Source organism: Sciurus vulgaris, assembly GCF_902686455.1.
Source record: "Sciurus vulgaris genome assembly, chromosome: 9".
NCBI lineage: Eukaryota > Metazoa > Chordata > Mammalia > Rodentia > Sciuridae > Sciurus > Sciurus vulgaris.
This window is the reverse complement of record NC_136469.1, coordinates 144,233,653-144,258,904: the sequence shown is the minus strand read 5'-3', so window position 1 is coordinate 144,258,904 and position 25,252 is coordinate 144,233,653. Positions and strand designations below refer to the sequence as shown.

The window sequence follows — 25,252 nt, the reverse complement described above, 5'->3', positions numbered from 1 at the left end:
CCAAAATAGACAGGTAGATCAATGGTACAGAATAGAGGACGTGGACACAAACCCAAATAAACACAATGTTCTCATACTAGACAAAGGTGCCAAAAATATGCAATGAAGAATAGATAGCCTCTTCAACAAATGGTGCTGGGAAAACTAGAAATCCATATGCAACAGAATGAAACTAAACCCCTATCTCTCACCCTGCACAAAACTCAACTCACAATGGATCAAGGACCTTGAAATCAGACCAGCGACCCTGCATCTTATAGAAGAAAAAGCAGGTCCAAATCTTCACCTTGTTGGCTTAGGATCAGACTTCCTTAACAGGACTCCCATAGCACAAGAAATAAAAGCAAGAATCAATAACTGGGATAGATTCAAACTAAATAGCTTTCTCTCAGCAAGGGAAACTATCAGCAATGCGAAGAGAGAGCCTACAGAGTGGGAGAATATCTTTGCCATTCATACTTAAGGTAGAGCACTAATTTCCAGAATATATAAAGAACTCAAAAAATTCTACACGAAGAATACAAATAACCCAATCAACAAATGGGCTAAGGAAATGACAGACACTTCACAGAAGATCTGCAAGCAATCAACAAACATGAAAAATGTTCACCCTCTTTAGTAATAAGAGAAATGCAAATCAAAACTACACTAAGATTCCATCTCACCCCAATTAGAATGGCGATTATCAAGAACACAAGCAACATTAGGTGTTGCAGAGGATGTGGGGAAAAAGGTACACTCATACATTGCTGGTGGGACTGCAAATTAGTGCAGCCACTCTGGAAGCAGTGTGGAGATTTCTTAGAAAACTTGGAATGGACCCACCATTTGACCCAGCTACCCCACTCCTTGGCCTATACCCAAAGGACTTAAAATCAGCGTACTACAGAGATTCAGCCACATCAATGTTCATAGTGGCTCAATTCACAATAGCCAGACTATGGAACCAACCTAGATGTCCTTCAGTTGATGAATAGATAAAGAAACTGTGATTGATATATATATATATATATATATATATATATATATATATATATACACACACACAATGGAATATTACTCAGCTATAAAGACTAATAAAATTATGGCATTTGCAGGCAAATGGATGAAATTGGAGAATATCATGGTAAGTGAGATAAGCCAATCTCAAAAAAACCAAAGGACGAATGATCTCACTGATAAGTGGATGATGACACATAACGTTGGGTGGGAGGGGGGCAAGAATGGAGGAAGGAGGGACTGTATAGAGGGAAAAGAAGGATGGGAGGGGTGGGGGGAAGGAAAATTTAACAGAATGAGTCAAATATCACTACCCTATGAAGATGTATGATTACACAAATGGTATGCTGTTACTCCATGTACAAACAGAAACAACATGTATCCATTTGTTTACAATAAAAATAAATTTAAAAAAAAGACAAACATATACATTTGTAACTTTGTTTGTTTTTGCTTTTGTTTTGTACTAAGGATTGAACCCAGGAGTGTCCCCCCCCAGCTACATCCTCAGCCCTTTTTATTTTTCCTTTTGAGACAGGCTCTTATGAAGTTGCTGAGGCTGGCCTTGAATACGTGATGCTCCTGCCTTAGACTCTCAAGTCACTGTAGTTACAGACATGTGCCTTTTATGCCCAGCTGTATTTGTGACATTTTAAATACAAAAGATAACAAAATGAAAAAGTTTCAATATTCTAACAGTGCATTCCTGCAGGATATTTCACATTCATGCAGTTGATTCCAGCACATAGGGTGGGGACTGTAGTGTAAGAGTCCCTTTCTTCTCCTGCCTTCCCTGCGGAGGCCTCTAGGAAATCCCCATTCCTGTAGATCTCCTTTTGGGAAAGAGCAGGCCCTGCCAGTTAGGGTTCATATATCCCTCTGAGTTCTTCGGTTATCTTGGGCTCTAAGTATTTTAATGTTCATCAGAACCTCGTGTAAATTAATAAACAGAACAGCAGTTAAAAATAATACAGCATTTTGCGTTGAGTTTTGTGCAGGGTGAGAGATGGGGATTTAATTTCATTTTGTTACATATGGATTTCCAGTTTTCCTAGCACCATTTGTTGAAGAGGCTATCTTTTCTCCAGTGTATGTTTTTTGCACCTTTGTCTAGTATGAGAAAACTGTATTTATGTGGGTTTGTCTCTGTATCCTCTATTTTGTACCATTGGTCTACCTGTTTATGGTAAATGGATGGAGTTGGAGAATATCATGCTAAGTGAAATAAGCCAATCCCCCAAAAACCAAAGGCTGGATGTTTTATCTGATAAATGAATGATGATACATAATGGTGAGTTGAGGGGTAAGAAAAGAATGGAGGAACTTTGAATTGTGCAGAGGGAAATGAGGAGGGGTGGGAGAAGGAAAGATAGTGGAATGAGATGGACATCATTACCTTATGTACATGCATGATTGCAGGAATGTTGTGAATCTATATCGTGTACAACCATAGAAATGAAAAGTTGTACCCCATTTGTGTACAGTGAATCAAAATGCAGTCTGTAAAATTAAAAAAACAATAGTACAGCAAAAATAATACTGCAATGTCTTTTACTTTCATTATATCTAGTAAGAATATTAAGGTGCAGATTAGCATTTAGTAAATTGTAACCATTCTATTTGCTTGTTTCCCTTCCCCTTTCTTTACCCAGAAAAGGATTATAGCAGTCTTTGTGACAAGCAGCCAATAGGAAGACTTCTCTTCAGGCAATTCTGTGATACAAAACCAGATCTTAAGAGGTGCATTGAATTCTTGGTTGCAGTGGTAAGTGATTCATTTCAGGGTTGAACTGCCCAGTCTGGCTTGAAAATTTTAAAACTAGTCCTGGGACAATGATGTAGATGTAAATAGATGAGTTGTCTTGGTGTCATAGTATCATCATAGTATTGAAATCCCTTCTGTGTGAGATGGTGTTGCACATGGAATTACATCTCAGGTGTTGGGGAGTTGCATCTGCTCACTGAGTGCTTTTGACCCTTGCTGCCCTCATCTGTGCCAGGTTGACAAACAGAAGAAGCCATGTGCTTTCTTAATCGCCTGCACAGCACCCTTCCTGCCCTCAGTGGTAGACCCGTGGCCTGGGAGCATTCAGAGGGATCGTGTCATTGTAAGAAAGATGATGGAATTTACTGTGCTCCGCATAGCATCTGACATTCTCTTGTATCCTGTTTGAGATGTATTTTACCTGTGACTTCTTCCTAGGTAAAGAGTTTTGTGTTTCTAAATATTTATGAAGACCACTGGCAAGTCTAGAATTTCAAAACCATGAAGTTCATATGTAACCAACCAATAGAAAATGGGTGGAAATCAGCAGAAATACTCTTTTTTTGTTATTTGTACCAAGGTTATAACCCTTCCTCTCAGCTTTGGCCAGACCTAGTTATATCAGCAAATATATATCAAACACTTATTATATACAGGGGGCTTTATTATATCATTGAGTTTGTATTCACTTTTTCTGCTTCACAGCCTTATAAAAACTTCTTGAAGTTATTTATTTATAATGTTATTTTTCAGAAAAACATTTGAAGCCCTTTTTTTATTTGCTTCCTACCACTTGAGACTCCCCTAGTCTGTTCCTTTCTGGCACTATTATTAAAATGAGACAAGACTTAGAAAGGAGTCAGTTATTTCTTTTTAAAGCCAGGTTTCTGATGTATGGGCCATGCCTTCCTGGTTCAAGGAGTGGAACATGTGTTGTAAATTTTCATGTAATGCTTTATGTTTACCAAACCACCCTAGTTTAAGAACTTAAGGACCTATAATTCTTATTTCCAGTAAAATAGCTAAAGTGCATAGTTAAAATTCTATTTTGGGTTTAAATCTTCTGATATTATCATGATACCTATTATTTAACTAGGTGACAGCCAGTTGATGTAGTGACAGATTTAGTTTTTTAAAATTTTTAAAAATGTTCTGGTACCAGTTGTGTGGGTTCAGAAATAGCACTTGATGGTGCTCTCTGTGCAGCACTTACTGCTCTGACTGTCCTGTGACAGGTGGTTACAGGTTCTTGGTGCAGAGACTGCATCTTATCACCCCCCACCCCCGCACAGCCCTTGCTCAGTATTTGTTGAATGAATTAATGGCATCTGTAAAAGTTAGGATTCAACCAGAACCAGAGCCCTTAGGAGGTAGATTTGAAAAGATTGATTTACAAGGCATTTGCTTACATGGTGGTTAATCTGACTAGGAAAGTCCAAAATCTGTAGGATGAACCATCAGGAAGGACATGGTGGAACTCTCCAGAAATGGGACAAAGGTGCTGTCTGTAGGCAGAATTTCTTCAGAGACACTCCAGCTCTGCTCTTAGCACTTTTCAGTTCATTGGTGAGACCCACCTGGATTATGTAGGATAATCTCCCTTCCATCAAGTCAACTGAAGTAAGGGAGAAAAATGCTCAACTGCCAGGAAAAGTTCGACTTCTGTTCTACCTCCCAAAACATTGGTATAAATGATTAAACAGCTACTCAAAGTAGGTGAAGGAGAGTCTCTTGTGTGATTGAAGAAAAGTAAGAATTAAAAAACAAAAGTGCTTTGTGGAACTGGAGAGTTGAGACTGGTCTGCTGGAGAGTCCCTCCCAGAACCTTGTTAGGACTCCCCAGCTTCAGGTCCAGGATAGAACTTAGAGGGAAGGAATTCCACCTAAACCTTCCTCTAAAGCCTCAGAGAAACAGCGACTGTGCACTTCAGAGTATACAGCAGGTCTGACCAGTAGCAGTGAAGTGCTGGGTGCCCTAACTGGTGCTTCATGCATGGACGCAGGAAGGGGCTTCAAGCTCATGTGCATCACCTTTTCCCCATTGGGACCCTACTTCCTACAGGGCCACCTACTAGTACCTCCCTGGACCAAAAGTGGGCCTCAGAGCAAGTAAGGCCCTAGTGGTCCCATGATGCAGAACGCTACTTGCTGAGAGAGGTTTCAAGATGGCAGAATAGAGTAGGTCACTTTCCTGGCTATTCTGTGGTGCAAAACCAAGAAAGAAGATAGGGAGTTTCCTTAGCAAAGTGGTGAATGAAGAAAAAGCGGGGAGGGGACTTTACTGGAGTTTAATAGTGGACACTTAAAGCAGACTGGGGATTCAAGAGGTTGGCTATAATAAGGAAGAAATCTCCAGCAGCACAGCCACTACTGCACCTGGAAGTACCAGCCAGAGCAGTCCCTTTGTGAGCACAGTGGAAGGATAAGGGACTTAATGGAACTGGCTTTTTTAGGAGGATGGAGGCATGTCTGGGTAGAGAGTTTAGAGATCAGAGACACTGCCTGGCTAAACTGAAGGGCACACTGCACAATAGCCTTGTATAGGAAAGAAACTGCGTCTCTCCCAGTGGTGTACAGAGGACAGAAGAAAGAACTATTTTACAGTCACGACTTGGGGACTGGCAGCTGAGGGAGCTGAGTCCTGGCAAATTCAAGTCTGGCCTGAAATACAGGCCTGGCAGACTCACACTGCGTGGGCATAGAGTGTGCCTAAATGACCAGGAGAAAATCAAACGTGGAGGGAGGTTTACACAGGGTTTCTGGAAACTCACCCAGGTCTACCCCTCCCCCTCTAATCTGGCTGCTTGTAGGACTACCTGGAAGAGATGCTCCTGGCCAGTAATTCGAAAGGGCAGGGGCAGGAGAGACTGAGTTTAGAAATTGAACCCAAGACCAGGAAACTTGAAGTCCAAAGGTAACATCACGGACTAAGAATTTGCTCCTCTACCACTTGAGTGGAACCCAGGGTAGATACTGGGGTATGGTCTTCCAGCGTGGACCAGCAATTTTTGGGCACTGGAGGTGCACTGATTTAGAATCTCCAGACCAACTGGCATTCAGCACAGAGCCTGGAACCTACCTAAATCTAATCCCCCCAGGAATTCTGCCTACACGATTGTCTCTCTCTAGCATCTCCACCCTGAGGATGGAGCAAGCATCATACTCCAGAATACCACCTAAAACTTCAGAGAAGGGAAACTGAGAATCTTTTGAACTCCAATGGAAATAATTCTTTAACTTTTCATTGAGATCTTTTTGTTTTTCTTTTGCCTTTTCTCTGCTTAATTGTGACATTAATGGTTCCTGCACATTAATACTTATTCATGTTCTTTTCTCATTTCTAGCATTTTTAAAATCAGTTATTTTTTCAGGGATCAGTTTTTTGAGGACTAGGAAGTTTGATTAATATATTTAAATTTTATTTTGAAATTCTTTTAATTTTTAAAATTTTTACTTTATATATTTTTTCTCTCACCTGTTTCCTTGAATCCCTTTCTCTCTTTTCTTCTGCTAACAGCCAATCTCTATTCTCTTTCACTCTTCCTTTAATTTTTATTTCTGTCCTCCTTCTCCCTCATAATCATCACATCCTACATTACTTCTGTTCTCTCCCTGTCTACCATACAAAACTGTAAACCATTTTGCAAACTTTACTGTTTTTATTGATGGCAGTAACTGATTATATCATTTCTGTTTATTGTGACAACATTATAGATGTTTGGTTTAGTATTATATATTATTTGCGTTGGTTATTTTTATTATTTGTCTCCCCGTAAATGGTGAGGTACTGGAGACTCCCAAGGACACTATAAGTCCACAGGATAGAAACTCTAATACCTCATATCCATGTTTTTGGATGGGTAGACACACAGACAACATGAAAAAGCAAGAGAACAAATCGCCCATACAAACCAAGATACTTTAATAACAGTATCCATTGCCAATACAGTGGAAGAAATGTCAGAGAAGGAATTTAGAATGTACATAATTAAACTGATCTGTGAGGTAGAGGATGATGTAAGGAGTAATATCAGAAAGAAAATACAGGAAGTGAAAGATCACTTCAATAAAGAGATTCTGGAAAAAAAATAAAAGCAGAAATCCTCAAAATGAAGGAATCAATAAACCAGATTAAAAGTTCAGTGGAAAGCATCTAAACCACTTGGAAGACAGGGTTTCAGGCAATGAAGAATAAATATATAATCTTGAAAATAAAGTTGACCATGGAGAAAAGATGTTGAGAGACCATGAACTGAACTTCCAAGAAATATGGGATAACCTGAAAAGACCAAATTTATGATTTATTGGGATAGATGAAAGCTGAGAGATATGAACCAAAGGTATGTACAATCTTTTCAATGAAATCATATCAGAAAATTTTCCAAACCTAAAGAATGAAATGGAAAATCAGGTATAGGAGGCTTATAGGACTCCAAATACACAAAATTACAACAGACCCACACCAAGGCACATTATTATGAAGATGCCTTACAGAAAAAGGATAGAAGCTAGGCATGGTGGTGCACACCTGTAATCCCAGTGACTTGGGAGACTGAGACCGAAGGATGGTGAGTTCAAAGCCAGCCTCAGCAAAAGCGAAGCACTAAGCAACTCAGTGAGGTCCTGTCTGTAAATAAAATACAAAAAAATAGAACTGTGTGATGTGGCTCAGTGGTTGAGGGCCCCTGGGTTCAAGCCCTGGCACCAAAATAAATAAATAAGGATAGAATGTTAAAGGCTGCCACAAAAAAAAGAAAAGTCACTCTTAGAGGGAAACCAGTCTGGATCTCAACTGATTTCTCAACCCAGACACTCAGAGCTAGGAGGTCTTGGAATGATATATAGTCCAAGCTCTGGAAGAAAATGGATGTCAGGGCTGGGGTTGTGGCTTAGTGGTACAGTGTTTGCCTGGCATGTGTGAGGCCCTGGTTTCAGTCCTCAGCATGCATATAAATAAATAAATAAATAAATGAACAAATAAATAAATAAATGAATAATAAAATAAAGATCCATTGTTAACTTTAAGAAGTATTTTTAAAAAATGGATACCAGCCAAGAATAATATACCCAGCAAAATTAAGCTTCAGAATTGACAATGAAATAAAAATCTTCCGTGATAAACAAAAGTCAAAATAATTCACAACTAGAAAGCCTTCACTCCAAAACATACTCAGTAAAATAGTTCATGAAGAAGAAATGAAAAATAAAGTGAAAACCAGCAAAGGGAGGAACTATACTAGAATAGTCAATCAAAGGAGAAACTAATTCAAATTAAAAACCAGAAATAAATCAAAATGACAGAGAATAAAAATTGTATCTCAATAATGACATTGAATGTAAATGGCCCAAACTCATCAATCAAAAGATATAGACTGGCAGATTGGATTAAAAAACAAGGCCCAGCAATATGGTGTGTCCAAGAGACTCACCTCCTAGGAAAAGACATCCACAGACTAAAGGTAAAAAGATGGGAAAAAAATATCATTTACATACATGTTGTGAACAAGCAGGGGTTTCTATCCTCATGGAGGATAAAGTGGACTTCAAGCCAAAGTTGATCAGAAGGGACACAGAAGGACATTTCATACTGTTTAAGCAAATTATATATCAATAAGTCATAGCAATTGTAAATATTTTTGCCCCAAACAGTGGTGCATCTACATACATCAAGCAAACCCTTCTCAATTTCAAGAATCAAAGAGATCAAAACAATAATACTGGGTGACTTACACCTTTCTCAACACTGGATAGATCATTTAAATGAAAACTAAATAAAGAAGCCATAGAACTAAAAATGCACTAGCTGAACCAAGTCCCCACGTGGCGAACGTCTGTACCTGAGGAGCAACGTACAGAAGCAGTGTGGATGGTACACCTGCTCATAAACAGAGCCGGCCGGGAGCAGCTTCTCCCTCCTGCCAGCTCTGCCTGTAGAGCTGTTGGGATGCTCGGGACTGGATCTTCTGTGGTGACGGGGTGCGCCTTTCACAGGATACAGCTGGTTCGGTCCCCAGGTTTTAAGGACACACCAAGCCTGGAAAGGCCTCCAGAATTCTCAGGAGCTAGTTGATGAAGTGATTTCTGTTCCTCTAACAACAGTTGGGTGGCATTATGTGCTCTCTGGTCCCTCCCCTGACTCCTGATGTGGGTGACTCCTACTTTGGTATCACCAATTCTGACCTCCCTGCGAGCTCTGGACAGAAATTTCTGGCTCTTGGAAATTTCTAAAATGTTATTGTCTGGTCCATTTTTATTTAGCTACAATGAATGGATTAAAATATAATAGATCATGGAGAGTATAATGGAGAGTGTTGCTCTACTACTTTATTAACCCCCTTTGAAAACTGATGTTTTAGAGCTGGGGGTATAGCTCAGTAGTGGAGCATATGCTTAGCATGTATGAGACCCTGGATTCTATCCCCAGTGCCCCCCCCCCAAATAATAATTGACATTTTCACTCCCTCATGGCCCTTACATTCCCAAAGAAGAGCTGTAGATACTTGATCAATAGAACTCTCTGGTTCTCAGGGTGCCAAGTCAATCCCATAAGTCAGAGAATTTGAACTATTATGAAAAATTGTTGGTGAAGCTGCACAACTTATATTTTTCTTTTCTTCTGTCTCTCCAATCAGACAGAGTATGAAGTTGCCATTGATGAGGAACGAAGAGATTATGGATTATCAATCTTAGAGACATTCTTCGATAATGAGGTGTTTTCTTCATTAGAATAAAGATTTATAAATAGATTACTTAAATAATGAAAGTGCATAGCTATTTTTACTTTAAGATATTACAAGTATGTTAAATGTTTTAATTTCTTACAAATATTTCTTTTCTTCTTTTTTGTTTGATTCAGTAAGGAATTAACAATTAAGTCCCTTAGAAAAATGAAACAAAGAATTGAAAACTTTATGTTTCTTCAAACAGAATGTACAATTAAAGTTTTATTTGCTTCTCTTGGAGTAAAAATAACATTTTTTCCTAAAAGCTTTAACAGAGTTTAGTTTTTATTCTTTTTGACTCATGTTATGGTTTGGATGTGAGGTGTCTCCTGAAAGCTCATGTGTGAGACAGTGCAAGAGGGTTTAGAGGAGAAATGACTGGATTTTGAGAGCCTTAACTCAATCAGTGAATTAATCACCTAATGGGGTTAGTTGAGTGGTAACTGAAGGCAGGCGGGGTGTGGATGGAGGAGGTGGGGCATTGAGTGCATGGCTTTGGAAGATATATTTGTATCTGGTGAATGGAGTTTCTCTCTCTCTCTCTGCTTTCTGATCATCATGTAAGCTGCTCCCCTCTGCCACACTCTTCTGCCATGTTGTTCTTCCTCACCTTAAACCCCAAGGAATGGAGCCTGCCATTTATGGATTGAGACCTCTGAAACTGTGAGCCCCCAAATAAACTTTTCCTCCTTTACAGTTGTTCTGGTCTGGTCTTTCAGTCACAGCAGTGAAAAAGCTGACTAAAACAACTCACAACATTCTTTTTCTTTTTTCAATTTGTGTTTGTTGTACTGGGGATTGAATCCAGGGGGCATTTTACCATTGTCTACATCCCCAACCCCCCTACCCCTTTTTTAAATTTTAAAACATGGTCTCACTAAATTGCCCAAGCTGACCTTGAACTTGTGATCCTCCTGCCTCAGCCTCCCTAATAGCTGGGATTACAGGCATGGGCCATTGTGGTGGCCTAACTTGCTAAGTTCCTGCAGTTCAGAATGTCACTGAAATCAGACCTGTTTCCTTTCCTGTGCCTTCTGTTTGGTAGGCTATTAGAACTCCTAGATTCTGGAAGGAAAACAGTAATGACATTTGAAGAACACTCTAAGTCTTGCACATGTGATAAATTATAACAAATGGAAATTAATTGGCTCACAGTTCTAGAGGTTGGGAAGTCCAATATCAAGATGCCAGCCCCTGGCAGTGACCTCACTATGGCATCACATCACAGAAGGGCAAAGAGACAGAATGCAGGAATTGGTGTACCTACTCCCTGGAGGGCACACATCCATTCAGGAGCTGAACACCTCTTAAAGGTCCCATGTCTTGTACTGTCACCAGGGCAATTGAGTTCCAACATGAGCTTTGTGGGGTCAGACCTTCAAACCGTAGCACTTGGTGGTAGTGAGAGATGTTCGTGGACTTTTTTTTCTCTCCTTTATTTACCATCAGCTTAGGAGAGTGCCACATTCTTCCTCTTCTCCACCTGATTGCCCTGCCCTTGTACTTTACCAAAGAAAAAAATAATGATTTACATCATTTTAGTTTGTCTTTGCTGATCTTTTCTCTAACAACAACAACAACAACAACAACAACAAAACCTCTTGCTTTTACATACTAAAAAGGGGACTTCTTTTTTAAAAAATTTTTAGTTGTCAGTGGACCTTTATTTTATTTTATTTTTTTATTTTTATGTAGTGCTGAGGATCGAACCCAGTGCCTCACACATTCTAGGCAGGCGCTCTACCCCTAAGCAACCACCCCAGCCCCTAAAAAGGGAACTTCTTAAGGTCACTTATTCAAACTTCAAAAACCTAAAATATGTAAAATACCAAAAGTAAGAACGCTGTGTGTGTTCATTCTTGCATCTCTTTATCCTGTCACTCAGACATTCTTAGTTTTCTTCTCAGGTTTCTCAAATATTAAAATTCATCCAAATTTGAATGTACACACAACCAAAACAAATTGGATTTTTGTCGGGAATACAAGGTTGGTTCAGTACCGAAAAATGAATTAATACAATATACCATATTAGTAAGATTAAAGATATTGTAATGGACACAGAAAAAGCATTTAACAAAATCTATACTCTTTGGTAATAAAAGTATTCAACAAACTAGGAATGGAATGGACTTGCTTATCTGATAAAGGATATCTATGAAATACCCTGAGCTAACATCATACTTGAGTGTGAAAGACTGTCTGCTCTACTCTTAAGATTAGGAGCAAGATGAGCTTGCCAGATCTTACCACATCTATTAGAATGAAGGTTTGACGGGTGATCCCATTGTATTGGAGGTTCTAGCCAGAGCAGTTATGCAAGAAAAAAAATGGAATGTATCCAGATTAGGAAGGAAGAAATAAAACCATCATGATCTTGCATATAGAAAATCCTAAGGAATCCACATATACACATGAAGAAAAAATATTAGAGTTAATAAATGAGTCTGGCAAGATTGCAGGATATTAGACCACTATTCAAAATTCCACTGTATTCTTGTACACTAGCAATTAAAATCCCAAAAAATAAATTAAGAAATTACATTTATATTTTCATCAAAAAAGAATAAGAACGAATATAATAATGAATATTTGCATACTAAAAAGACATAAAACATTGAAAAAATTGGAGATCTAAATAAATGGAAAGATAGTCCATGTTCATGGATCAAAAGTCTTAATATTGTTAACATGCCAGTACTCTCCAAATAGATGTACAGATTCAGTACAACCCCTATCAAAATTTTAGCTGCCTCTTTTGCAGAAATTAACAAGCTGATTTTAGAATTTATATGAATATTCAAAGGACACAGAATAGTTACAATATTTTTGAAAAAAAACATTTAGGAGTCACACTTCCTAATTTCAATACTTACTGCAAAGCTACAATAATCAAGACAATGTGGTACTTGGGTAAGAATAGACATACATGTCAATGGCATAGAATTGAGAGTCCAGAAATAAACCCACACGTTTACAGTTACTGGGCTTATGATATGGGTGCCAAGATGATTCAGTGAGCAAAAGAAGAGTCTTTTCAACAAATGATGCTGGAACAACTCTATATCCACATGAAAATGAGGTTGAACCCCTTACCTCAAACCATAACAAATTAATACCAGATAAAGACCTAAATGTAAGAACTAAAACTATACAGCTTTTTAATATTCAGGTATACTAAGGGCTCTTACAACTCAACAATAAAAACGCAGCCCGATTTAAATTAAAGCCCGAGAAGTCTCAGTTCTGCTTTCACTGTGTGCAGCCTTAGACCAGTTGTGCTGCACCTTAACCGGCCATACTGGGCGTTGGCTTACCTTACCCCTCTGCTCCTGGAGATTGGAGGAATGGCCTTTCCTTTCTGTGTCAATGAATATCTATTAATGTAAAGTGTTCCTAAGATTAAAAATAGAGTATTTGGAGTTAGTCATTGGACAGTCTTAATAGAATCAACCTACTACTGAGTTTTGGAGAATTGAGATCTTTGCAGGGGAAGTAAGACAATTTGTCTTCTAAGAAAATTGTGTCATGTTTTCTGTTTCCAGTGCCTGAAGCAATGCATTTCTGTCAAGTAAATGAATCAACTTCCTCTTTTAAAGGGTGAAAGGAATGGGCCATTCCTACCCTTATCACGGCCTTGCTGTGTAGAAGGAAACTGGGCTGGGGAGCCACCAGCGCCCCACATGTTGCAGTAGGCAACAGCATGTTCTGCAACTTCCCCAATGTCTTTCCTCACCTATCAGTGTTGTTGTGAGACTAAATGAGATCATGTATGTGCCTCAGATGTATTAAATAATTCAAATGACAGTCATTAATCATTGTGAATATAATATTGTTGATTTTTTTTTCTTTTTTTTTGGGGGTGCTAGGGATCAAACCCAGGTCCTTGTGCTTACAAGGCAAGCACTCTACCAACTGAGCTATCTCCCCAGCCCCTGATTTTCTTTTAATGTGAGTTTTCTTGTTGCAAATCTAGTGCTTCTTTAAAGCAGTAGCTGTTTTATTGATAGAAAACACAGGGGGCTGGGGATGTAGCTCCGTGGCAGAGCATAAACTGTGCATGTGCAAGGCCCTGGGTTCAATCCCTGGTACTCCCAACCTCCACAAAGTTAATTTACAGTAAGAACAAAGTTTTGCTGTAGTAGCTTGACTCTCCACAGTCAAAAGTGATTCTGGCATGTTTTTCTTGTTTCTGATTACAAAGTAAGTGATTAAACATGATCTGAGTGTGTGTGTTTGTTTTCTTCCGTTGAATCTGGACAATAGCTTTGTCATGTGTGTCCTTTTCCAGAACCCTCTGGATGAGTGTTAGAATAGGAGACTGGCAGCTAGGCACAGTGAGTGGGAATGTAAGGTGGTAGAACGTTTTTAGAAGCCAGTTTCACATTAAATATCAATGTTTAAAATACGTATAAACTTTGAGCTAGTAATTCTGTTTTAGGAACCCATCCTATAGAAACAAGTGTTTGGAGATGTTTATGGTAATGGTGCTTGCAGTGGGAAAATAAGTAGTATGTTCAATAGGGGCAGATACACGCATATCCGGGGAAACCATGGAGGTTTTGTACCTATTTGTGGCTATATGTGTATTTTTCCCCTACTTTTATGAGAAAAAGAAACCGTGTATTTCTGAGGAGGTGTGTTTGTGATTTTAAATTTCTAATTGTGTTGAAAAGATAAGATTTACCATGTAAACCTTTTCTAAGTATATGCTTTGGTAGTGTTAAGTATATTTGTGTTGTTACATAACCCATTTCCAGAACCTTTTTGCCTCACAAAATTGAAATTTTTACCCATTAAATAACAACACCCCAATTTCCTCTCTGTTCAGCCCCTGGCAATCACCCTTCTATTTCCTGTCTTTCTCAGTTTGACTGCCTTGGGTATGTTACAAGTGAACTCATATAGTATTTGCCCTTTTGTAACTTATTTGACTGGGGCATGATATCCTCAAGATTCATCCCTATTGTACATGTGTCAGAATGTTCTTCATTTCTGTAGTCCTGGGAATTGAGCCCAGGCCCTCATGCATGCTAAGCAAAAAGCTCTACCACTGAGTTATAGCCCAACCTTTGAAGGTCCTTCCTTTTTAAGGCTGCATGCATATCCCACATTTTATTCACCCATTTGTGGAAACTTGGATTATTTCCATCTCTGGGCTAATGTGAATAAGGCAGATTCTTCTTTAAGGCCGTGCTTTCCATTCTGAACGATTTTTTTAGGGTCTGGGGATTGAACCTGGGTTCTCACACATATTGAGGCAAATGTTTGACCACTGATCTTCTCCCTCAGCTCTCATTCGAGATACATTTGGATTGCATAGGAATGGGTCTAAAAAAGCAGATACCAGGGTTAACTCTGGAGAGCAGGAGTGGGGTGGTGGATTAAGGTGGCACTTTGATTTGTTATTTTATACATTTTGTGTTATCATTTTTTTATAGTAGGCCTTAGGTTCTGCTTACAGTAGGTCAACTATGAAATTACTAATTATTGTGTTTGGTTTGTTCTATATTGAGTAGGCAGAAGCCCCTTTACCAGAAATACCTCCAGATGTTGTGAGATACTGTAGATGGAATCTGAAGCAGAACCCCTCCAAAGATGTCTTTGAGGAATGCACCAGGTAAATGGTTTGTGCCCATCCCCAAGCATATTATCTATGGGTATTCCCAAGACAGAGGACTGACAGGAGTTTTCTCTGCATAGACAAATTCTTATCAGAGTATTTTCCAAATTAGAATGATGGCTTACCCTAAAAAGCGTGACTGTAGGGTGATAATGACATGTATGTGAATGGTGCTGAAGAGGGTCAGGTGATGGGCCTGTGTCCTAGCAGCCCTGTGGCAGCTCTGGACCATCTCTGTACTGCCTTCTAGAATGCCCTCTCATTTTGTGTAAGCACACCTGATGGTGTTCAAATGATGATGAAACCACGTTTATCAGAACGTGCACCCATTGTTAAGTGACTCATGACCACTTTTAAGACCTTTTCCTATGTATTTTTAGTGCCCAAGGAGTTTTCAAAATCTTATCTTAATTGGTCTTTTCTTGAGTTGCAAGTGGGCACCAGACCTCAGGGAGTTGAATTTGCTTATTTATTCATTCAACAAATAATTTATTAAGGGCATCTATGACCTAGATCTTCTCCAAGTAAGAATTTTATTATTTCTATGATAAAATTGTAAATAAAATTTACTAAGAGACCTGACTAATCTCATAAAATTTCTTGAAGAAGTCTATAGTATAGGGTTTGGGGATGTGGCCCAGTGGTAGAGCACTTGCCAAGCATGTGTGAGGCCCTGGGTTCAACCCTGGCACCACAACGAACAACAAAATAATAACAAGAAAAGAAAGGAAAAAAGAAATGTGTACCTAAAATAATTTATTGGTACTTTATGTTCAGTTTCAGATGTGTCACATATTAACATTTTCTACCAAATGACTATAATCATTCTGATGTTCACCTGCTCTAGTCTTGTGTTTTTGTTTTTTCAGTACTGGGGAATGAATTCAGAGGCACTTTACCATTGAACTACATCCTGAACCCCTTTTTAAATGTTTTTTAAAATTTTTAGATGGGTCTAAAGTTGCTCAGACTAGCCTCAAACTTGCCATCCTCCTGGCACAGCCTCCTAAGTAGAAGTGTGCCACTGCTCTGGGCCCACTGTAGTCTTAGTTACAAAAGGTTTGACCTTCTGAAACACATACATGCACACATCTTGAATGCATTTTAAATTATTGTCTTACTACTGGTATATTGTTTTTATTAAGTTATTATTTCTCCTATGTTTATATGTGTAAGAAAAAAAAATCACTGAGTTGGGAGGGTAAAGTGACTTAATGTTTTTTAAATTTTTTCTATTTTCACTGATAGCACTGGAATTCATTGTGGACTTCTGTAATGGCAGTTGTATACTGAATTGTGTATAATGATTGACTTTTCCATATTCAGTGTTAGTGCACTGAGACACAGCTAGTTTCATGTTTTTACCCAACAAATGTATATAATTACATAAACTCTTTTTCTAGAGTTATCCATAACTATTTGAGTAAAGATCCATTTGAAGAATATCAAGAAAGCCCTTATTTTTCTCAATTTTTGCAATGGAAATGGCTGGAAAGGTATGTTTTAATTTAAAACTCAATAGAAACAAGTAGTTACTTCTAATAATGCATACTGATTGAGGTCTACTTTTCCATCTGTCAAAACACTACTAGAAATCCTGAGTTGTATATAGTATTTTTATAAAGAAATCATTAACAGGTACAGTATTACACAATTTCTTTTTATTCAATGAACTCTATTCTGTCTTTGTAAAGTAGCAGTCTGTTGGTGCAATGGTTATAAAATAAAACATACTAGGTTTATAATAATATAATACGGTGGTTGGACTGTAGTCTAGCTATGTGACCTCAGTCAAGTAGTTTAATCATTGTGAGCTTCAGGTCCTCATCCTGTAAAATGGAGGTAATTACAGAACTTTCCCTGTTGGACTATTATTAGGATCATCTGGGAAATGTGTGTGAATGTTTAGCCCAGTGTTTGGTACACAAAATAAGTGCCCTTAAAGTGTCGGCTACTACTAGTACTGTTACGATCACTATTATTGTTACTAAGATTATTGTTGACTGATTAAATTTCCAATTGCAGTTCACATGCAGTTCCCCAATTGGGACATTGGGTATAAATATCTTTGAGGTCCTTTATTCAAAGACTGTTTTAAAATAACATCACCTATAAGACCTGAAACCTTTTTTTTAATTGATTAGGCAACCAGTAACAAAGAAGACATTTAGACATTACAGAGTTCTAGGAAAAGGTGGATTTGGAGAGGTGAGTGATATGTGCAAGTTATGAGCAGACTTTTGTTCTAGACAGATGGGCAACTAGGTCATTGGAAAACATGAGCTTCAGGTAAGGTGTCAACTTTACCACTATGTTTATTTCCTTGCTGTGTGTTTTAGGAATAATTTGAATCAACCCTGAGAATGAAGATGAAAGTTTGAGCAAAAGATACTTTGCTACAAACTTTTTAAAAAAGTTTGTGACTTCCTGTTTTTTGAAAGAAGCTGTTTTCCTGAGCTTAATGTTCAAGTTGAGGTAGTTTGTCCAAATCGAAAGATTATTATTTCTATAATGTGAATTTTCTATTATTCTATTTCTGTAACTGGAGTAGCTCTAAAATTCACGTAGTTCAGAGTACTTTTTTTCCTTAAAGACATATATCACTATGTTGTCCATGTTGTCCTCAAATTCCTGGGATCAGTTGATCCTTCTGCCTTAGCCTCTTGAGTAGCTGGGACTACAGGTACAAGCCACCTAGCTGGCCAGAGTACATTATTAAATATACTTACTTAACTCATCTGTTTTTGGGCACTTGATCACTGAGCCACATCCCAGCCCTATTTTGTATTTTACTTAAAGACAGGGTCTCACTGAGCGCCTTGCTTTTACTGACACTGGATTTGAACTCTCTATCCTCCTGCCTCAGCCTCCTGAGCTGCTGGGATTACAGGCATGTGCTGCCACACCAGGCTCTTGCTTATGTTTTAAGTTCTCTCACCCAATCTGTGGAGTCCTAAGTCAAGCACAATGGAAAGGAATTGGGCACACAGCTGGGTTTAGAGGCAGCATGGTGTAGTGGAAAGAGCACATACTTCAGAGCTGTGTTGGCCTGTGTTCAAGTCCTGACCCATCAGGGTCAGCCGTGTGATCTTGCTCTCTGCCTTGACATCATCCTCTGCAGGGAAGTGATGGCTAAGTTGTTGAGAGGAGCAGACGAGTATTCATGGCTTTTCTCAGCAGTGCCTGATGCTCTGATCTATTTTCCCTTCTGTTCCTCCAATCTGGCAATTCCACCTGAAGAAATTTATCTAACATTAGTGCTAAGAGATACGCAGAGACTTACATGCCAAGATAATCGTAGGAAAATTATTAAACAATTTTTTTAAATAGTCGTATTCTAGGAGAATATTTAATGATGGGAAATGGCCACACTGTAAGATAGAAAAAGGATGTTATGGGATACTATTTATTCCATAGCATGATCCCCGTTCTGTCCTAAAAGGCAGAAATGGGAGGAGCAAGTCCATATCCTTGCATATACATGTACAAAGATGGACTTGGAAGCCTACACAACAAAATGTCAATGATGTTTATCTTAGAAGTCAGGCGAGTTGCTAATATCACTGTCCTTACAACTTCAAGCATTTTCCACAACGTCAGATAAAATTATATCATGTCTTGTATTTGCCTTTATAGTAATCTCTGTAGTGGGTACATGTGGTGTGTGTGTCTGTGTGGTACGTGTGTGTCTGTGTTGTGCAGCGGTTGGGAGTCAAGAGGACGCACAATAGCTATATGTTGATCAGCCAAAGCTGATTTTATGTTTTAAAATGTTCATAATGTAAAATTAAGATAATTCATAATTATTACTTTAAGATCAGACTAAAAAGAATAAAGATGAAAATCTGAATTCTGTGAAACACATTTCCTTATTGAACTTTTCTTGCTTTTGTTTTTGAGATGGAGTCTTGCTATCTTTCCCAGGCTGGCCTTGAACTCCTGGGCTCAAGCAATCCTCCTGCCTCAGCCTCTCAAGTAGCTGGAACCACCTTAAATTTTTTTGGTAGTACTGTGATTGAACCCAGACCCTATATGCTAGGCAAGTACTCCACCACTGAGCTGCATCCCAGCCCTTTTTAATTTTTATTTTGATGGAGGGTCTTACTAAATTGCCAAGGCTAACCTCGAACTTACAATCCTTCTGCCTAAGCTTCCCAAGTAGCTAAGTTATAGGCATGTGCTACCATGCCCAACTCCAGCCTTGCACTTCTTAAAAGAGTTAAGAATCTTCTTAATTTTGTATTTTAAAATACAGAAGGCAAAATAGATATATGGGGACATATTTAAACCACACAGATCACCATGACCAGACATGAACAAATTCCATTATTTTTACTTGTCTTGGTGGCCTCTCACCATGAGAAGCTAGGAGAAGAGATGAAGAAGAAAGAAAGCTCAGTGTGTCTTAGGGTATTTCAGGAAAGCAGCAAGCAGCACTCAGAGAGGAGGAGAACTCCAAACTTTATTTTACATAAGCGGGCCCAGAGGGGATCAGACTCCAAATTCTGAGCACCCATCACCAGTTCTTCACAACTTTTTAGGCTATCTAGTGTCAAATTTTCTAGTATAAATAATACATAGTTGTGCACAGGGGTTTCTAGCAGGAAGCTTATAGTATGATAAGGGGAAGGACTGTCTAACCTTGAACCTGGAGCCTTCACAGGGTTGTTACACTTCAAAGACATTTTCACTTCCAAGAAAAGTAGTGAGATCCTAGGGCAAGTCATTTACAATCCAAAAGGTAGGAGCGGAAGATGCTGATCAGGTTCCCTGAAGACTAGCTGACTAGACAGGGGAGGGGAACTCTCGCTTTCCTAGGCATTAATTCTCTGACAGTGTTCTTAGTTTATTTTGCATCCAGGCTTGGCTTAGTTACCCATTACATCTCCCTGCTTCTGATTCCCCCATAAATCCTTTTAAGGGGCATCACCTCCAAGCTAAGCTGCTGGTAACTCTGGAGGACCATTTGAAATTTTATGGCCTCTAAGCAGGAGGACACGAATCAGGTCAGTATGTTAAGGATGTAGGGACCAAACTAGAGTACCAGGAAAGCATAACAGTAAAATAGACCAGTACAGAAAATATGAGTGGTCCCTTTATCCCAGTTAGCAGTTGATTCCTCAAGTTTCTGCTGTGCATAGATCACACAGCTTCCAGAGTGACTAAAGCAGGGCTGTTGTCCTTGGGGGCCTTTGGGGCTGCAGCTTGTTAATTTAGGATGGTCAGCTTGCCAGGTGCACTTGGATTGGGAATGCACCCCCAACAATAAGAGGCTGGTTTTACCCTGCTGAGATGAATTCAAGGGGCCACCTTGTCCATCTTTACTGCAGTGGGGGGGATAAAGACCCCTCCAAAGAAGATTTAGGAGTCAGACATTTCATTTTTTAAAACTTAAGTAGCATCTCCTGGTTTAAAGGGGTGGGCATGCTGTCATTAATTTTTAATTTTTTAATTTTTAAGTACCAGGATTGAACCCAGCAGCACTTAACTACTGAGCCACATCCCCAGTGCTTTTTTGTATTTTATTTAGATACAGGGTCTTTCTGAGTTGCTCAGTGTAGCACTAAGTTGCTAAGACTGGCTTTGAATTCGTGATCCTTCTGGCTTAGCCTCCTAAGTTGCTGGGATTACAGGTGCCACTGTGCCTGGCTTTAGATCTCTTTATATACCTCTTGTAATGAGAGGAGGGTGCCCATAGAGAACCTCATAAGGGGAGAGTCCTGTCTCTTTAATAGGGCTAGACCTAATTATTAACTGAGTAACTGGCAACACTTGATTTAGTGTAGGTGGATTTCCTAATAGTTTGTTTAGTTGTAACTTCCTGGTGATCTCTAACCCTTTTGCCACCAATTGTTCCACCTTAGCTATAACCCTGGCCCATGTGTGACTGTGCTTTGGTAACTCTCCTGCCAGGTATTCAAGACCAACTTGGTTAAAATTGATCTTGTCCCTATCCACTGTTAAGAATCAGCTGAGATTCCTCAGGGGGCCACTCTTGGGAACTTGTGAGAAGCCTCTTAGATTCTCCAGTGCCATCTGCTAGTGGCTAGGATACAGGTCAAGGTCTTGCTGACCATGTTTGTCTTTCCTTGGAAGCAGTAGGGACATTCATTTCCCTTTCCAGTGACCCTCTTCTTTGCAGAACGTGCACTGGTTGGCTTCCCTTTTCTAGGGTCTTGTTGGTCCCCCTAATCGGGAGGTCATGTGGCCCAGAGTCATAAAGCCCTTAGAGAAGTCCCATCGTTTCCTGAGTTTTGCTGGCCTCAGAAGGCAAGAGCCATTGGCCAGAGCCTTGGCCCTTTTTATCTTTAGCCTCTTAAGTTTTAGTTTTAATCATCTAGCAAGCCAGTTTTACCAGTCTTAAAGTAGGAGTACTAGGTTTTAACTTTAATGTCTTTAATTTCACAGTTATTTATCCTTTCCATTTAATACGGGTTAGTATTATACTGGAAGTCCATCTTATATTTTGTATAGCCTATAATGGTGACTCATTATCTCAAATTAACTCAGGTTATTATGTTAGAAGTTATACTTCTGTAAAGGGCTAACAGACAATAGTTATAAAGTTTAAAAGGAAATGAAAATTGAAATTAACAAGAGTAAAAACATATTTAGTTTGTATAATAACTATGAACCAAGGAACATAATTTTTATAATCTCAAATTTTTACTTAGCTATATATATTTCCTATTTATTTTAAGATCACAGTAATTCTTATAACAAAAATCTATCTTTTGAACTTAACTTCAAATGACCTTGAGCAGTTATCCTAACATGGAATAAGGTAAGAGGCAGAGTCTTGACAAATCTCACGTAAGGCATTTTATTTCTGAAACTGATCTTTGCCTCTTTCTCAAATATTATTTTACAAAGTTTTCATATATCCTTTCCTGAGACTATGAGACTATATTCATCAGTTATATCAGAAACATGAATCAAACGCCTTTTGTGGGAAAGTGGCAAAATGTCCTCACATCCCATATTGTCGACTTTGAAACAAATTGGGCTCTCCTTAATCCCTTTCAAAAATGCATTAAAATTCCCATTTCAGTGAAAGAGTAACACAAAATTTTATAACTTATGACAGATTGTTTTTACCTAATCACATAAATAAATTTCCAACTAATTTGTTACTTTTGTACAAGTCTGTAAGAGACCACTGTTACAGAAAACTTTAGTTTGGAGGACACCAGCTTGGTAAAGTACTCTCCTAGACCATATATTTTAAAGCCATGTATCCTCCAAGGACATGAATACAACTAATACACAAAGAAGCCAGTAACAGCATCGTAATTACACTGATGTCCTTATATTAACCAAGTTTAAGAGAAATTTAGAATTCATAGTATCTTGTAATAATCTAAGATAACAGTTGTTTAACAAGAGTTAAACAAAGCTTAAGCCTCTTAAAATTAGTTCCTCTAAGTACTAAAACCCAACGTACACAGGAAGTCATCTTGATGGGTTAGAGCAGACCGGTGTTTGAAGAAACCCTTGTTATTTCAACACGTAGAGAATTAAATTTTGGTTTATATCAGTACATTAATATTTGACCTCTAAAAACTTAACTGATTGTAATATAGCCAACTTAATCACACACAAACTTTTTGAGATTCATCCTCCACAACCTTATGTAGACATTCTGCATACTATTTCTCTTCTCTTTCATCTTGGACATCAGCACAAGAATATTACTTGACTAGGCAAAACATCCTCTCGTCAAGAACGTCTCCTTTACCTTCTGATTTTCCTTACCAAAAAATATATTTCCATACTTATAACTTTCCTTTATCTTTTCTAGTTTTAGATTCTTTCTTAAATTTATATTTGAAACAGTCCTTATAACTGCTATCTATGCATTTAATTCACACAACAAATTTCATCCCAGGAGAGGGATCAGATAATCTAGTATATACAAAACCCTTCCTTAGTCTTTTTCTCCCAGGTTGCAGTCGAGGGGGTGGAGCACAGGATGCCTCTGAGCCTGATCTGTCTCCCTTATCTTCATCATAATGCCATCAACTTCGAGTTCCCCACTGTCATTTGTGCCCAGATTCTCCTTTTGGACCATTTTCTTATACTAGGCATGTTGATAATCAATGAAGGAGGCCCCAGTGAGGGGATCTGCAGTTGCCTGGGCCAGGCTGAGTACAGTGCTGGGACTGCCCGCTCCGCATGCAAAGGGTCACCTATGGTAACCCTCTCTTCTGGTGTCCTGCTGTCCTTGCAGATCAGAGGCAGTGCCTCTTGGCACCTTGAACAGACTGTTCAGACTCCTTATCATGTCGCCACATAAATACCTGTGCATACAGAATCTTCTATATGCTTTACCCCTGACAGACCAACTCCAACTGTAAGATTGCACAATTATCCAGAAAACTATTTAAAGGCCAGCTAGTGCTACCGTGAAACATCTTTCTCTTTAACAGGCCCATGCTATAGGTGGCCCATTCAGCCAAGATTTTCGTAAGAGCCTCTTGGTAAGATCAATGTCATATGGCCCACATCCCAAAGGGCAGTAATAGAAATGAAAAACAGAGATGAGAGAGGATTGCCAAAACCAGGCTGACAGGCAAGGACCTTTAAAACAGACAAACTTGAACCTATGTGTTTTTCCTTAGCTTGGACAGTGAAGGACACAGGGCAGGTGAGGAGTGGGGCCTCCGCAGCTGGCTCAGCCTCCTCTTCCCCCTCACTGCAGGCCTCCTTCCCAGGGTCAGAAGTCCGGGAGTGTTGACCTCGAGGGGCTTAAACTTTGAGTCAAAATCCTGAAGGCTTCTTAGGTCCAAATAAAACAATAGTATTTTATCATCCTTTGAGGGCTTCCCCCACTCCTTTAATCCTTGTATGTAGAACATACATGAAAGTAGAATTTTAACCCTTAATCATTGTATTTTTAGTGCAGACCAGGAACAAAGCAATCTTAAACTGTCTTTCCATTGATCAACAATTTAAAAAACACATTTATAATGTTAACCCCATTTATTTTAAACCTGATTTACCCATTTTTAACTTAGGTTACACATGAAAACCAAGTTTAGTTAACATTTTAAGCTGTCCTTTTCTGTTAAAGAAAAATCCTAGAAGCAATGGACTTTACACTTTAAACATTTTATAGAAAACAACACCCTTCTTAGGGCTGGGGAGATAGCTCAGCTGGTAGAGTGCTTGCCTCACAAGCACGAGGCTCTGAGTTCGATCCCCAGTACGGCAAAAACAAAAACAAAAAAACACCCTTCTTGACTGATCATCTAGAAGAAAAAAGTGTGTGTTTGTAATTTTAAAGACCTTTTTAAAAAAAATCATCTCTTTAGCCATTTTAGTTCCTGTGAACTAAAAAGTATGTGGATCCATTTTTTGAACTTTATGAGTACTCTTCATATGGCAGTTTTTGGTACCATGTACATGATACATGGAATACACAGGTATGCACGTGTATACATGAAAATTAGCAGAAAACTAAGATTTTATAGCTTTTTGCCAGACATGACTTCCACAGGTCAGATACAAAAGAGCTCTACTGTCAGATTTAACCCTGCAAAGATTAAAACAGAGCCTGTGAAACTTGGAATAGAGTCCATTGGTCATGGTGGATGCTGAGGACAAAGTCCAGCTGGCCTTCTGTCCTACCTGGAGTCAGATTTACTCCCACCATTACCACTGTCTGTTTTCCTTCCTAGGGCTCTTTAAAGGAGATCTCTTGCTTTCTTTAGTGTATTTCAGAGTTAACCCTTGAACATCTGGCCTCTGAGTAAAGACAGCAGAAAGGAAAACAGGGCAATAAATTTCAGTTACACAAAACAAGACTAGGGAAAAGGTGAATATATCATAAAAAAAAAAAAATGAGCTTAGAAGAAGACAAAAACCAAAAAATGACATGCTGCAAATACTCTAGAGAGGGTACACATAGAACAACTTATCAGACAGACTGCACTTTGGATCAGCTAGAATCAGCCCAGATATTTAATGAATATGGAAGCCCATGAAGTCCTCTTAGGACTTTTAAGAATAAGAACATTTGCACATTTGGGATCTTTCCAGTTTTCTTCCTTGTGCCCATCTGGATGAAGAGAAAGCCATTTAGGGAGGGACTTCCTGAAAGAACAACCCGAGAGAACAATCTTGTATGTCCCCCAGTGGCTTGGA

The 25,252-nt window shown here is 38.8% G+C and overlaps 1 protein-coding gene across 17 annotated transcripts in view; it reads left to right on the top strand.

Moving 5' to 3' along the window:
* GRK4 (G protein-coupled receptor kinase 4) overlaps nucleotides 1–25,252 on the top strand; it is a 113,539-nt gene that overhangs the window by 43,735 nt on the left and 44,552 nt on the right. For 9 of the 17 annotated variants that reach the window (XM_079154473.1, XM_079154476.1, XM_079154461.1 and 6 more), the window contains 5 exons: nucleotides 2,652–2,764; nucleotides 9,397–9,474; nucleotides 15,003–15,103; nucleotides 16,510–16,602; nucleotides 17,251–17,314. In XM_079154473.1, the coding sequence (XP_079010599.1) occupies nucleotides 2,652–2,764; nucleotides 9,397–9,474; nucleotides 15,003–15,103; nucleotides 16,510–16,602; nucleotides 17,251–17,314 (449 nt within the window). Of the gene's footprint in view, nucleotides 1–2,651; nucleotides 2,765–9,396; nucleotides 9,475–14,999; nucleotides 15,104–16,509; nucleotides 16,603–17,250; nucleotides 17,315–25,252 lie in introns of those variants that run through there. The other 8 variants (XM_079154467.1, XM_079154464.1, XM_079154466.1 and 5 more) reach the window with 5 other exon arrangements.